Genomic DNA, 15,784 nt, shown 5'->3' on the forward strand with positions numbered 1-15,784 from the left:
ATTTAAAATTGTAAAAAAAAAAAAAAAAAAACAACCATTCGCAGAAGTACTGTTCTCAGCAGCCAAGAGGTGGAAACAACCCAAAATTCTACGGGCAGATGAATGGATACACAAAACGTGGTCCAAATCAGCAAAGAGCACTAGAGGGCAGCACACAGCTTCAAATTGGTGCACTAGGGTCGCAGTGGGGAAAGATTTCATGGGACCTGAGCCTCCCCTGCCCTGTCTCAAACTCCAGGGAAACAGAGCATGCTGGGTCTCTGAGTGCAGGGTTTCGTGGTGTCAGTAGCCCCCCGTGAAATGTGACGAAGTCCCAGCATGGCAATCCACCGCAGAAGTAGACGTCAGGTGGTGGTATACTTAAGGCCTTGATGGTGGTGATGAGTTCACAGGCGGATATGTACCCCCAAACTCATTGCAATGCATATACTCAATGCATATTTTTATATGTTAACCATACCTAATTAAACTGGTTTTCAAAAGAAAGAAAATCTGCCCTGTGCCTGACTCCATTGGCATTCCACCATTAGAGAGTCATTTCTTTGGATGGCTCCATTTCTCTTCTGGAAATACAGGGTACGAACTAAAAAACCAAAGCTGAGCCCTGGAAGGGATTAAAGAATTAGAACGAGCCTTCGGATTACAGCCAAAGTCCCTAGGTAGAGCCCACTCCACCTACAGTATGTTCCTTTGCCGTTTCAACAGTATAAACACATGCTTATCTTTCAAAGACCCAGATCCAACCTCACCTTGCAGGAAATCTCTCATCCCTCTAGGCTCCTCCATCTCTGTTTCTCCCTCTTGCTCCATCCTGGCCACATGAGGCTGCGACTGTTTGACCCAGCAGGACTCTGGAATGAGACCTCAATGGCTCTCTCCAGGTAGGTCCTTCCCTGGGCTTTGGGGTGTGTGAGTAGGGGGGTACCACGGGGCGGTGTGAGGATGCTGACCAGCTGCAAAGCCAAAAACACCAGGAGTTCTTTCTGGTGCCCACGGGCTCATATAGACAGGCTTGTTCACAAGCACACGCGCCCACACACACACACCCCTACATACACCACACCTCTTCCTCTGCCCTCTCTGCTCCCTTCCCCCAGCGCCTCCTTTCCCCAAGCAGGGGCCCAGGTTATCAAGGAGGTTGGGGCACTACTGCTACTGTCCACCAGAGGGCAAGCTTGACTCGACTTTGCAGCTATCTGCCTTATGCTCGTGGTGTGTGTGTGTGTGTGTGTATCGTGTGTGTGTGTGTGTGTGTGTGTGTGTGTGTGTGTGTGTGTGTGTGTATCTCTGTGATGTTTCTAAGTGTCCTGTTTGATTGAATGGATATCTGCCTGACTGCGTTTTGAACCTTAAATTCTTTTTTAGCTTTTTGAGGGGGGAGGTTAAGTTTACGTATTTACTTATTTTAGTGGAGGTACTGGGGATTGAACCCAGAACCTCGTGCATGCTAACCACACACTCTGCCACTGAGCTAGACCCTCCCTGCCCCCAAGCTGGTCTGTTCACAGATTTCACCTGTGGATGAGTTAGCAAGGTCCCAGGGCGGGGTGTGTGAGTGAGTCTATTTGAGGGTGTCTGCCTGTCTGTGTCGGGGACCATCTGTTGTACATGGAGGCAGGTGTTTGGGGTGTGTTTCTGTGCCTGGCTGAGTCCATCTATGTCTCTGTGTCTATATAAATCAGTTTTACAAGCACATGTGTGAATTACCTGTTGAAGAGGATGTCGGTACTTTTGCATCTGTGTGTGTGTTTCTGTTTTTGGTTCCGTCTGTTCTGGTGTTTGGAAAGGAGAGTGTTTGGGTCTGGGGTCTTTCGCCTGTTGTGATGGGGGAAGTGTCTCTGGGTCTACGCGTCCCTAGAGCTGCCTGCTTGCTGTTGTATTTGGGCAGATACTCTGTCGGCCCGTCTGTCTGTGTCCACCTGCGTGTCTGCTTGTCAGTCTCTACCCGCTGTATTTGACCGTCTGTGTATTGGGGGGGCTGTGTTTCTTCATGGTCGTCTGCACATCTGCTTGGCCACTTGCGCAGGGGGATCTGCATAACGGCTTTCGTATGCATTACGTGTGTCATGGGTTAAATTGCACCCTCCCCGAGATCACATGTTGGAGTCCAAAATCCCCAGGACCTCAGAATGTGACCTTATTTGGAAACTGGGTCTTGGGTGATGCTGGAGTAGGGTGAGCCCTTCATCCAGCAGCACGGGGGTCCTTATAAGAGGGAGAAATTTGGACACAGGGAGGATGCTGGGTGAACACTGGCGTTTTGCTACCACAAGCCGGCAAGCCAAGAAACTCCCAGGAGGTGTGAGAGATGCCTGGAACGGATTCTTCTCTGGCGTCTTCAGAGGGAGCGTGGCCCCACCGATGACAGCTTGATCCTGGACTTCCGGCCTCAGAACTGTCAGGTGATAAGTTTGTTCTTTACTTAAGCCACTTAGTTTGTGGTGCTTTGTTTCAGCAGCCTGAGCAAGCTAATGCAGTGTGTGTGTGTGTGTGTGTGTGTGTGTGTGTGTGTGTGTGTGTGTGTGTGTGTGTGTGTGCATCCCCAGGCTGCCGGATGTGACTGCCAGCCAGCACCAGAGAACTTCCGAGTTAGGGCCTCCTGGAGCTGCTGTGTGTCCCCCTGAACCTCTCTGTGCCAGTGTATTTGAGTGACAGCTGTTCCCTCGAATCCAGCTCTCCAACCATCAGGCAAGCCACGCCAGGGCACACCTGAGGTCCCTCGTCATCTCCACCAGCCTGGGAGAGGCGGCCTCCTCCAGAAGGTGTCTTCCTGGGGGACACATAAGAAGGCACGCCCAACATTTTTTCAACCCCTCACTCTCCCTTCCCCTCTAAGCAAAGTGAACCACTTGTAGTTTCCGGAACTCACGAGGCACACTCTCATTTGCACTTTCCCCTAAACCCACCCCGCCCTGCCACTTCTCTTAAATAACTCCAGCTCATTGTTCAGGTACCACCTTAGATGCGTCCTCCTCCAGGAAGCCCTCCTTGACCATCCTCCCAACCCAAGACCAGGTTAGATCTGTCTCTTATCCTGGCTTCCCTCACTGTGAAACATCACTGCCAAGTTACGATCACCGAGGGCACAGGTCAAGTCCCCAGTTAGAGTGTGTGCACTTGGCAGGCGAGTCTCTGCCCGATTCGTTCACATGGCACAAAGCTGTGGTGCTAGTTTGCTTGGGCTGCCCTAACAAAGGCGCTTAAACAGCAGACACTTATGGTTTCACGGTTCTGGAGGCCAGAAGTCAGAGAGCAAGGCATCGATAGGGCTGGTTTCTGCTGCGACTTCGTTCCTTAGTTTAAGTAGATGCCACCTTCCCCCTGTGTCCTCATATGGTACGTGAATGTCTGTGTCTCGATTTTATGAAGACACCAGTCACATTGGATTAGGGCCCTCCCTGATGGCGTCATTTAACCTAGCTACCTCTTTAAAGACCCTTGCTCCAGACTCAGTCACATTCTGAGGTCTCCGGGGGCGAGGCTTTCAAAACGTACATTTGGGAAGACAGTTGCTCAACGAGGAGAACTTCCTTCTGCAAGATGAAAATTTCTGGAGACTGGTCGCACAACAGTGCAGATATACATTCCGCCACTTAACCGGACACGTGAAACTGGTTAGGATGGTCAGTTTTTATGTTATGTGTATTTTGTCACAATTGAAAAAAATCATAAATTCTACGAGGTAGGAAGAAAGCCTGGTTCTCTATGTGGAAGAGCATTCATCAGGCTGAGTCAACTTTTCCTGCAACAAAATTGATCCCGGTTCCCCAAAGCAGACGGGAAGGGCTGGGTGGGAAAGAAGATAGTTCAACTCAGAGATGAATCCAGCGATGCATCTCTGTACCACACTGGCCTAGTCCCCATCTATGTGGCTTCGGGGGGGTATGAGGGAGGGGAAAAGGTTCCCCGGAGACCCCTGGACCCCAAGACATAGGCTCTACAGAGCTCCCCCCACATCTCACATGTGACAGCATCCTCAGAGCAGGCATAGCTCCCCAGCACTGACAAGGTCCACGCAGGTCAGTGGCTCCAAATACGCCTGTGGTTCTCCGGCTACCAGAGCACGTAGTGCCAACATGCAAGTAGCTCCCAAGCAATTACCGGTGGAAGCTGGTGAATAAATACCCCAGCTCCCTCGCCCCTCAACTCCAAAGCTTGCTCTGCACTGACTGCCAGGGTCCCCAGTAAGAAGGGGTCCCCATTGCCCACAGCTGTCATCTGCTCATCGATGCTCCCTGTGACGTCTTCCCCCGTTCTAATCTCTCTTCTCCACTGTCTCCCAGCTGCTTCCTTGGATCACCGCCCAGATAGACTTTGCACCCCCAAATCCTTGTCTCAGGCTCTGCTCCTACAGCAGCTCAACCTGAGACAGTGACCACGTAATTTACCATCCAAACCAGGACGTTCCGGAGAATGAAGAGGATCGTGATTAATAACCACATCAGGGCAATAGCCAGGATCGTCCTGGGGCAACCAGGATGTACAGTCATTCCGGTCAACATTTACAGGGAAACTGCCAGGTGCCTGGCCTCACATGTGCCAAAAGGGGTGTGGAAGACACAGAGGCGCCAAAGAGGAAGGAGAAGCAGTGACATCTCAGCAGGAGGCAGTGTGATGGACGACAGTCACCCAGTACCAGTCTCTCCAGCATTCCAGTGCCAAAGCCTCTGGGATCTAAACATGATCTTGGAGAGAATTGACTCAGGAGACCCAGACTCGACTGCGATCAAGTTTCTACCGCTTAGCAGAACCGGAGGGGCTCCAAACGGTAATTACATTCTATCACATAAAAAAACAAATGAGAGTTACATTTTCCTGATCCAGAATCTGTGAGTGTAAAATTCTTTCCTGTTACACGGGGAAAGAGCGGCAGAGAAAGGTGTGAGAGCTGGTGGCAGGAACTGGCGAGGGGGCTTTTGTCTGCGTCCCAGTGCCCTTTCCCATCTTTCCCCTTCCAGGTCTTTCTGAACGACACCAGCACATCCATTCACCATTTTATTCGGTTACCTTGAGCCCCACCTTCTCAAGGGGACCCAAGAGGAAATCAGTGTGATATAAATTAACCATGACAGGGCATCCCCCCAGGAGCCCTGCCAGCTGGATGCTGGCCCTCCGCAGTCCATCCAAGACACTCAGCCCGCCAGGATCCGTCACAGCCCCTGGCCCTACTGCCCGTTCATCCTGGGCTCAGAGCCTGGAGATTCTCATCTCTCTGCCAATGTGCCAAAGCTCAGCAGTATTCGGAATAATCCTCTTCCACATAGTTGGAGGGGAACCAGCCAACCTGGAAAGAGACAAGGAAGTGGTCAGGGCAGCCTCTGCAGGTTCTCCCAGTGTTCCCTGAAACACCAGGCAGACTCCTTTCCACCACAGGGCCTTTGCACCTGCCATACTTTCTACCCCAGAAAGTATCTCCCTCAGATATAGCCTCAGCTGAACACCTCCACCTCCTACAGTCTTCTACCTACATGTCACCTTATCACCTAAACATCCTGTTTAAAATTACAGCTCCCACCCCACCACCCCTTATCCCCATTTCCTGCTTTTCCATAACACTGCACTATCTAACTGATTATATATATTACTTATTTATGGGCTTATTGTCTCTTCCACCTCCCTTCACTACGACAGGGCAGGAATTTCTGTTGTCTTATTCATCACTGAATCCAAGAGCCTAGAATAGTTCCTGGAACACAGTAGATAATAAATATTTGTTGAAAAGATGAATGAATGGATGAATGGAATAACGGATGGATGGATGGATAGATGGATGGATGGATGGATGAATGGATGGATGGATGGATGGATGGATGGATGGATGGATGAACAGATGGATAGAATGATAGATGGATAAATTCTTTACAGCCCAGACCTTCCTCAACACTCTAAAAGGCTCCCTCAAACCCTAACTGTTCTCCACTACACACTGGATTTACCCTCCATGGTTCTGAAAACTTCATCTAAGCCATTTTCCAGGTCATTTTTCACATATGTTTCCCTCTGGTAGAATGTAAGCTCCTAACCACTGCCCTTACCTTCATTCAACAAATACTTTTGAGAAACCACTACAAGCAAGGCAGTATTCCAGAGACTAGGAATTCATCCACAGATGAAATAAAGAAGACTCTGCCTTTGTGAGACAAAATTAAGAACCAGGCAGAAACAAACTTTTTGAAGAAATTTGAACTCCCTACTGAAAGCCCAAATTCGGGCAGAGAAAAGAACACAAAAGGCAAAAGTGTTTGTCTCCGGCCTGCCTCTGCACGCAGTCAGTAAGTGCTGAGCGTCTGCTATGTGACAGTCACTGTTCCAGGCACTGGTGATACTGCAGAGAACAAGACAGGCGAATCCTTCCCTTTGTGCTCCTCAAACCTGCCCGTCAGTCTCTCACCCCAGGGCCTTTGCACATGCTGGCCCCTCTGCCTGGCATACTTCCTCACACCCCGCTCTGTGACCTTTTTACCTGGTTCATGTAACTCCTCCCCCAGCAACCAGCTTGGCCTCTCAGAAGCCCTCCGGTCCGGCTCCCAGGGTGGGTCAGGAGTTCCCCTGGGGCTCCCATGATGCCTTAGGATTCCCCATCTCAGTCTCAACCACTCGCTGTTGTAACTGCGTGGTTACAGCTCTATGCTTCTCACTAAGCCAGGAGTTTCACAAGGGCAGCGACTGCGCTGGGCTCCTTTTTGTCTCCTGGGCGTCCAGCAGAAAGCCCAGCACAGAGCAAGTGCTCATCAAATAAATGCAAATTGCACAAATGAATGAAATCTCTGTCCCTTTCTCCCTTCCAACCGGGGACGCCCTCCCCGTGAGCCACCGTCCAACGTCTCCACCCCACCATTCCAGTACAGCTTCACCACAGCCAGACCACCTCACACCCTTTCCTGGGGCTGCCAAGCTCTGCCCCAACTCACCCGGCCGTAGATCTCCCCTCGCCACCAGCCCTGCTGCCCCTTCTTGTTAAGGATCTTGATGATGTCACCCTCCTTGAGGGACAGCTCCGATCGGTCCCGGGCGCAGAAGTCATAGCGGGCTTTGGCTGTGCCGAAGTACTTGGTGCTTCCCGCTGTGCAGGGGAGAGCAGTGTGGGAAAGGGGTCGGAGGCAGACACCCACCCACTGTGGGGGGCAGTGGGAGAGCAATACTCCCAGGAGGACACACCAGGATGAAGGGTCCCTCAGTGCTTCTTCCTGCCGGGGGCTGGCTGGGTGCCCTGGGCTCCGAGGGGGCACGGTTGCACTCCCAGAATCATCCTTCCAGCCCAACAGCATCCAAATTTGGAACATAATACCATCTATGATTTCTTAAATGATTTGTATATATTTATAATAAAAGGAAAGAAGAAATATGGGGAAATTTTCATTCCAGGCTATTAAAATTAAGGATCTAAAGGAGGACCAAGGGTTGAAAAAGAAACAGAATGGGAGAAAAAGAAGCAAGGGAGAAAAGACACAGAAAACTTTTCAAAGTACAATGTGAAATGATATTGTAGAATATAAAATTGATTTGTAAGTGGTAGAGCACACACTTAGCATGCATGAGGTCCTGGGTTCAATCTCCCATACCTCCTTTAAAAAAATAATAAATAAATAAAATAAATCATAGTATTAAAAAATAAAATTAAGTTAATTTGTAGTATTTCTGCAAATATGCTAAGATTGAACATTCATATATTCACCAGGACTAATAAGTAACTTGCAGACAGAAATATTTATTTAATTGGATGATGAGAAAAGGAGCAATTTTAATCTGAGTCCTGATGTCATGTTAGTGTTACTTTTCCAAAATTATAACATTTTAACAATAATCAAATTTTAGATCCCTCTTTAAAAATTTTTTGGACATGTGAGAATTCCAAAAGTCCACCCACCATGGAACTTTTCTGAAAAACATACTCCAGAATGCACTCCAGCAAAATGAAATTTGAATCAGAATAAAGAATTTCAAAAATAAAGAAAAAAACATGGGAAACAAGAAATAAAAATTGAGTCAAAATAATTCTTGATACTGTATTTGCAAAGTGAAATGCAATGGTTAAGAAAGGATTCCTAAAATATAAGTTGTGATTGTTTTAATTTATAGCACACCGTAGTCAACATTCCAGATAATTTCAACAAACCAGGTGAGTGAGAAATCCAAAGGAAAGGGGAAGTAAGAGTGCACTAAAGGTCTTGCCTTTTGAGGGGAGAAGGTTATAGATACTAATTAATGTCTGCTGTTGATACAAAAATAAAGGCTTAAAAGGTGCAGGTGAGGCTGTCTTCCCAAATATGAAAGTTACTCCTGCCCCTCCTTCCATCCAAATGCATATGCAAACCTCTCATGAGCAAAGGGACAGACAGGAAGGGACGGTGTTCATACTGTTTTACAGTTACGACTTCATGCCCACTGGACAAAAGCCCACAGCACCCCAAGACTTTCCCTCCATGATGAGAAGGAGCTGGCACTGCAGACCCCCAGCTGGAGGCCTCCTACCTGGTGGCTTGCTAATGGCTCTCCTCTCAGGCTCCTTGAAAGGGAACTGCAGGGTGGTGTCCAGTGACTTGAAGCAGTCCTTCAGGGAGTTCTGTTGGTAGAACTCCACCAGCTCCTGGAAGGACAGTGGGTCAGGTGCTCTCTCACGGCCAGCCCAGGAAGGGGGCAGAGCTGTAAGGAGCCACGTGAACTCACTGAAGCCAGGCCCCGCTTCCGGCCTCCCTGGCAATAGACTCCTTGAATGCTCCCCGTGATGGGGTGCTCACTCCCTTCCCAGTCAGCCAAGACCATTTTACGGGGAAGAAATCACACTGTCTCAAGCCGGTTCTCCTAATAGCCAGTTCACTTCATGAAAAATTTACCAAGTAATCAACTTGCCTGATGACCAGCTCACCAAAACCAACCCTTCTGTGGGTGTCAAGAAGCCTTATTTTTACAAATAATGTGCAATAATAATAAATACTGTTTATTAAGCACCTACTGTATGCTGGCCAGCGTGCAGCCACACATCATCAAAATCTCCTAATAATCACGGGAGATGAATACGTTGATGATTCCCCTATTTTATAAATGGAAAAACTGCAACACAGAGAAGCCTCATCCAGGGTCCCATGGCTGGTAAGGGGCAGATCTGGAATTCAGACCCACGATGTGGAGGGGTGGGGAGCAGAGTGCAGCAACGTAGAGCTGGCTTCTCTAATAAGACTGGTCTGAATTCAAGTCCCAGTTGGGTTGTATTCACGACTATTTCTTCCATAAATGCTCAAGCTGATTCTCATGGCAAGGAAGCTGTCAGGCAAGTCAAAATTAAGGGTCATTTGGCAAAACAAAACATCTTATGGATATCCTAGACTTCAAAGGTGCCAATATCACGAAAGGCCGAAGGAATAAACAAAAGCCTGGGGCACTGTCCCACATTAAAAGAGACACTAAGGAGATGAATGCAGTATGTGAGCCCTCTGATTAAATCCTGGGGGGGGAAATCGCTACAAAAGACAACTGTTGGGGCAATCAGGGAGCCTGGGAAACAGGCTGAATATTAGATAACAACTTTGTATCAATGTTCAACTTCCTGACTGTGGTAGTGACACCTCGATGAGGCAAGAGAGGGTCTTGGCCCTTTGGATACTCATGCAAAGTATTTATAGGGAGGATCCTGATGCCTGCAAATTACTCCTAAATTGTGTGGAATAAATGTGGCGGGAGGGAGGGGGGAAGAATGAAGGCAAAAGAGGCAGGATGTTAGCAATTGCAGATCCAGGTGAAAGGTCCACAGATATTCACAACACTAATCCAGTAAATATTCAGTCACTTTTCAGAAATTAAAAATGGGGGAAGGGAATTTTTCAGAATCAATTTTGCTGGAGAAAAACATTTGTGGAATGAATTAACAGTCCCTAACTTTTTGCGGAGTCAAGGATCCATTTGAGGGTCTGAGACATCTTCTACCACAAAATATGCTGATATGCACAGAATTCTGGATTTTCTTTCAGAGGACTCAGACTGTCTCCAGGATCCACAGACCATGGGTAAGATCCATGGACCTTAGACCAACGGGCTTAAGATGTCTAACAGATAACTCAAAATTACAGGGCACCAAATCGAAGCACAAGCACTTGAAGGGCATTTGAATTTTCCATGAAATGGCCATTGAGCAGATTAGGCAGAGTTAAGTCCTGACGTCTGACAAAAATAGGGTCTCTGCAATTCTGCGTTACTAGAGGAGAACTAAGTCTCAGCTTCTCCCACCTGTGAAATGGGAACTCAGAGAGTGAGTTGAGGGAATTAACTGGCATCCCATTTATAATACACCTGGCGCTCAGTACGTGCTTGCAAAGGGTCAACTACTATTATTTTTATTATTATTATTCTCATTGATGGCTGTTAGGAAAAAGAGTTTAAAGACGATTGCTCCATAGTGCTCTTGGAGGGGCTGTTCTGAATGTGGGGAAACGGGGTCCCAAGATGAAGCTTCAGGGAGGGTCCCGTCTAGATTCTGGAAGTCTGAGGTTAGGAGCAGACGGCCCTTACCGTAAGACCCCGGAAGGCCTTCTTCTCTGTAATCCTGTACAGACCTTCTGCTGTCATGATTTTAATATGCTTGACCTCAACATTATACCTGGAAGGAGGAGAAAGGAGTGAGATGGTCGTTGGACCCTGAGCCTGAGAACTCAGGCCCATCTCCTGTCAAGCCTCAGCCCCAGACTGCCCACCCTCAACCGCGGAAGAAGCAATCGTGGCTACTTCAGGGAGGGGGCGACCACTGGAGCCCCGAGTCTGAGCCTGCCTCTGGCCGCCCCAACAGGGTCCCTCCCGCGGGGCCTTGGTTGCTCTCAGCCTTAATGTCCTCCTCTGTGTGATAGCAATCTTCTCTTGACTCCCAGGGTTGTTGAGAAGTCAAAAAGGCCTTGTAAAGAAAGCACTGTTCTAGAACAGATAGGACAACATTTCCACTTGGAGGAATGTGGAGGACCAACTGACTCTAGAGGATATGGGAGGGGGAGGGTGCAGCTCAAGTGGCAGAGCACATGCTCGGCATGCAGGAGGCTCTTGGTTCAATCCCCGGTACTTCCTCTAAAACTAAATAAACCTAATTACTTCTCCCCAACCAAAATAAAATAATTAAATAATATACTAAAATATAAAAAATAAAAATATATAAATTAAAAAAAATTTTTTAATGAATAAATAACTAAAGGATGTGGGGGAAGAGGCGCTTCCCCCCCAGCATGGTGGCCCACAGGCTAGTAAGGACACGCAAGAGACGTGAAGTGGCAAAAGGGATCCTGCCAATGAAGAACTAGGTAACCAAAAAAGTCTACTCCAAAAAAACCCTAGAAATGCCAAGAAAAAAAAATGCTGAGTTCTCAAAAAAGTATGGGAAAACCCCAGCTGTCAAAAAGGAGGATGCAACTAAAAACTCGTTGGTAAGCATGGATTGCTGCTCTGCAGGCTTTGCCGATCTGGGTAACCGAGGGGCAAATGTCTTGATGGTCACATAGAAACATGCGATGAGTTACTGGATCTTTGTAGGGCGGAGAATTGGCCCTGAGACCCACCCAACACCCCATAAGCCCCGGCTGTCAAATAGCTACATCCTTTGCCAAAGAGCAAGTCTGGAGAAGCTCCGCCTGCCAGCGCAGCAGGGACCGTGTGAAAGCTGGCTTCTCTCAGACCCAAAACAGAAAAGTCACCCTTGAGAATTCATAATCTCAGTCTTGCCCTCACATAGGTCTACGGTTTAAACTTAAACCACCTGTGTAGTCTGGGAAACTAAGGAATTAACCTAAAATTTGTTAACCTGAAAAAGAAATTAACTTGTTGGTGAGTCCCAACAGAAGCAAATGCAAAATCTCTGGAGACCCAGGCAGCAAAGATACCCAAAGAAAGAGCTCCACTTAAGATCACAAGACAAAGTTACAAAACCAACAAGGAAACATGTCACCACGGGCAAGAAGCTGCGCCCAAGAAACTGAGAGGCAGGAGAGCCAGGGTCTGCAAGACTTGGATTTAGACTCCATGCCTCCTCCTAGGGTGTGCTAAATGCTCCTTAGAGCCTCCCTAGGAAGCTTGTCTCTTTCCTGTGAGTCAATTAAAAGAAGTAAGAAAGATTTAAAAAAGCACTGAGGACACTGCAGGACCTTAGTAAAAGGTGGCTCTCATGACTGAACATTCCCTTCTTCCTAAGCACCTGCAGTGCCCAGGTCACAAGGGAAAACTGGTCAGGGAAGGAGGAATTACTTAATGCTGATGGCAAATTCTGCAGCGTCCTTCACCCTCTGCCGCACCAAGAACGTCCCGTCCGAGCGGTTGGTAAGGATGCTTTCCGCCCCAGCACGCTCCATGGGGCCAGCGTACCTGTCAAGATACACCAAGGAGAGAGGTTCACACAGCCCCTGTGTTGCCATATTGAGGCTGCTTTTCCCCCAATCCCTGTGATTTCAGAGTTAATGATAGTCTAGGTCCAGCAGCCCTTAGATACCAAGGTAAACCCTGGGGGAGGCAGTGGCCAGAGTCCCAAAGTGGGCAGTAGAATCAAACTTCTGTAATTCACACCCAAGCCTTGGCACATGGATTACAGGAGAGAATTCAGTTCTTTGGGTGTGACTGTGTCTCCACGAGATGTAATAAGTAATATATATTTGATCTCTGTGCGCCCCCCAACCTTTCTTGGCATATAACTCCTCAAATCTTTGGAATCTCCAAAGTGGCATCTTTTGTATGCTAATGAATGGCTGGGGGCTAGGGGATCCTCAGTAGCCTCAGGATGGCTGCTGGTGGCCAGAGGGACCAACCCTGTGACTAGAACATTCAGCCCCACCCCACATCTAGGAAAGGAAGAGGGGCTGGAGGTTGAGTCAATCACTGATAGCCAACAATTTGATCAGTTTTGCCTATGTGATGATGCCTCTCCCAGACGGTTTTGGAGAGCTTCCAGGCTGATGAACATAGGGAGGTGCCCGGAGGGGACTGCCCAGAGAGGGCGTGGAAGCTCCGCCCCCTTCCCCACACAGTGCCCTGTACACCTCTTCCACCTGGCTGTCCCTGAGTCGTGTCCTTTTATAACAAATTGGTAATCTAGTGAGTAAACTCTTTCTCCGAGTTCTGTGAATTTGTTAGCAAATGATAGAACCCAAGGAGAAGGTTGTGGGAACCCTCCTACCCCATTTATAGTCAGTGGGTTGGAAAGGATGAGAGGCCCCAGCTCATGGCTGGCCTCTGAAGTGGGAGACAGACTTCTGGGACTGAGCCCTTAGCCTGTGGGATCTGGCGCTGACTCCAGACAAATAACGTCAGCCTGGAGTTGAATTGCAGGACCCCCAGCTGGTGACTGGAGGATCACCCGGTGTGGGGGAAAGAAGAACCCACACACTTGGTTTTAGAACTGCTGAGAGTCTGACTACGGAAAAACAGCTGTTGGCCTTTTTTCCCTTTACTCTGGAATTTGGAATTCCTGGACAGGCATTTTTTGAGTTTCCATGCCCACGGTCTGCCCATCTCTGTGGTCACCAGGACGGAAACAGGGTGAAGAGAGTGAGACACTAGCTTTGGGTTCAAAATGTAAAAGGGAAGCTGAAATCGTCATTAAGACAAATGATAAGAAATAAAAGGAGTAGTATTTTAATGCAGTATTTTTAAAAGTCAAAATGTCCGCAAAAGCAGCTGTTAAAAGGAGTGAAGCTCTGACAGTCGCTACGAGGAAGAACACGGAAGACGTGATGCTCAGGGAGAGAAGCAGACACAGAAGGACACACAGTGTGTGAGTCCATGGATGTGAAACCTCTAGAACAGGCCAGTCCCCAGACACAGACAGCGGGGTCCCGGCTGTCAGGGGCTGGGGGAGGGGCTAGGGGAGGGGCTGGGGGTGACGGTCCATGGAGACGGGGTTTCTTTCTGGGGTGACGGAAATGTTTTGGATCTTGAAAGAAGTGGCTTCACGTCACTGTGATGTACGAAGTGCCCCTGACTTTAGATGTAAACATGGATATATTTATACCATAAATGTGAACCATATCTGTAGATTCTACATGTGTTCCTTTTTCCACATCTTTATCGGTAAAACTACCTTTATTATTATTTTTTCCACATAGAGAACTTCATGTCAGCTACAAAAATCAGGAAATGAAGAACTGATCATGAAACTGCAAACAAATTCAAAAACTGCAAACTCAAAACCGCTGGAGTAATAAACAGGGTCCCCCCAGAGGACTGGTAAAAAAAAGTACCAGAATGCCGTGAATTCATATTTAAGTAGTAAATATGTCATATATTTAAAAATAATAAACGTAGGACAGTAAACGTAGGGAAACTTTTGTATATTAAATTATACATATATAATTTAAACCATATATATAAAACTTATGCCATATAGGACATAAATAATATACACTAACTATAGACAATACATTTATGGTATATAAATATGAATTACTTATGATATATGAATATGTTATGCTATAAAAGCAAATACATAACAAATAATATATGTTAATTGTGTACTATTTAATATAGAGAACGTATAAATGTAAATGAGTGTGTTCGAATAGGTAACATAAATAATATGTTAATTAGAGATATAATATAGACAATATATGGATATGAATCTGACATATGCTAAAATATAAATATATAACAGAGTTTGTATTAACTTACATAACGTACAGTTCGACAACATACAAACGCGAATATGTACTTTATATGTAAATGTTAACATAAATGCCACGTTAAACGATTAATTTTATGTTACATGAATTTCATCTCAGTTTAAAACCTTAACTCAAAAAAAATCTATGATGAAAAATGTGGTATTAAAAAAAACTGGTCAATTTATCTACTCGAGTGTGAATTCAGTACTATTTTAATTTGTACAGTTTTCAAATTCTCGATGTCTGGAAATACATTTTCTTTTAACTAAAGCTATTAACAAGGTTAAATATTAAAGCTTTTTAAAAAATCCATGATGATCAAAATGTCAAAATCTTAAAGATCTGACTCTATAAATAAAAGATTTTTAAAAATTTAAAAAGAAAAGAAAAAAGAAAAAAAGAAAGATCTGACTCTGCAGGTGCCTAGTTCACCATTCACCTTTCCCTGCTCCCAGCCCTGTCACACCCTGTCTTGTTGACAATTATGGTATTTTGTTTATCATGGATTTTGTTTGCCTTGCTTTTGATTTTTTAAAAAATGTTGCATTAAAATGTTAGGGATCTCAATGCCTAAGTTTTGGGTGCCCCTTAAATTCTGCACCCAAAATCAGTGTCTCCCTCTCCTCACCCCAGTTCGGGCCCTGGGGACCACATCTACCTGGGCGGCGCAGAGTGAGCACAGCCTCAAGAGACCACGGTTTAAATCCTGGCTCTGCCACCGAGTTGCTCTGTGACCTTAGGAACTGATTTGGCTACTCTGAGCCCCAATTTCCTCCACTGAAAAGAGGAAATAAAACTGCCCACCGCAGACAGACACTTCTGACAAACGGCAATAACGCAGCTGAAGCGCCTCGTGCACTCGGGACACAGGAGTGCTCTTTCAGCCATCGCGTTTCTGTAATTTTCAAGGGGCAGGAAGGTCAGGCTATGGAGTCAGGGAGACTTAGGTTCGAATCCCACCTCCATCACTTCCTCACTTTGTGACACTGAACAAATCTCTTCCCCTCTCTGAGCCTCAGTTTCCTCCTTTTCTGAAAGGGAGTAAGAATAGCACCAACTTCAAAGCGTTATTATGAGAACTGCATGTTCTCAAAGTGCTGACACACATCATAAAGACACCACCATATTACGTCAAGTCTAAGATGTCAACGGTCATAAAATGCACC

At 46.7% G+C, this 15,784-nt stretch overlaps 1 protein-coding gene and 1 long non-coding RNA gene across 2 annotated transcripts in view; one reads left to right on the forward strand and one right to left on the reverse strand.

Annotated features, from left to right (window-relative positions):
* Nucleotides 1-4,982: 4,982 nt before the first annotated feature.
* VAV1 (vav guanine nucleotide exchange factor 1) overlaps nt 4,983-15,784 on the reverse strand; it is a 47,754-nt gene continuing 36,952 nt past the window's right edge. The window contains exons 23-27 of the mRNA XM_015241110.3: nt 12,214-12,330; nt 10,504-10,591; nt 8,473-8,587; nt 6,912-7,063; nt 4,983-5,284 (exon numbers count right to left, since the gene is read on the reverse strand). Of these exons, the coding sequence (XP_015096596.2) occupies nt 5,231-5,284; nt 6,912-7,063; nt 8,473-8,587; nt 10,504-10,591; nt 12,214-12,330 (526 nt within the window). The 3' untranslated portion in view covers nt 4,983-5,230. The remainder of the gene's footprint in view (nt 5,285-6,911; nt 7,064-8,472; nt 8,588-10,503; nt 10,592-12,213; nt 12,331-15,784) is intronic.
* On the forward strand, nt 13,494-14,197 carry LOC140688475 (uncharacterized). Its single transcript, XR_012063206.1, has 2 exons — nt 13,494-13,732; nt 14,064-14,197. It is a non-coding gene; the product is annotated as an uncharacterized lncRNA (long non-coding RNA).

The sequence above is a fragment of the Vicugna pacos genome, chromosome 22, assembly GCF_048564905.1.
Source record: "Vicugna pacos chromosome 22, VicPac4, whole genome shotgun sequence".
NCBI lineage: Eukaryota > Metazoa > Chordata > Mammalia > Artiodactyla > Camelidae > Vicugna > Vicugna pacos.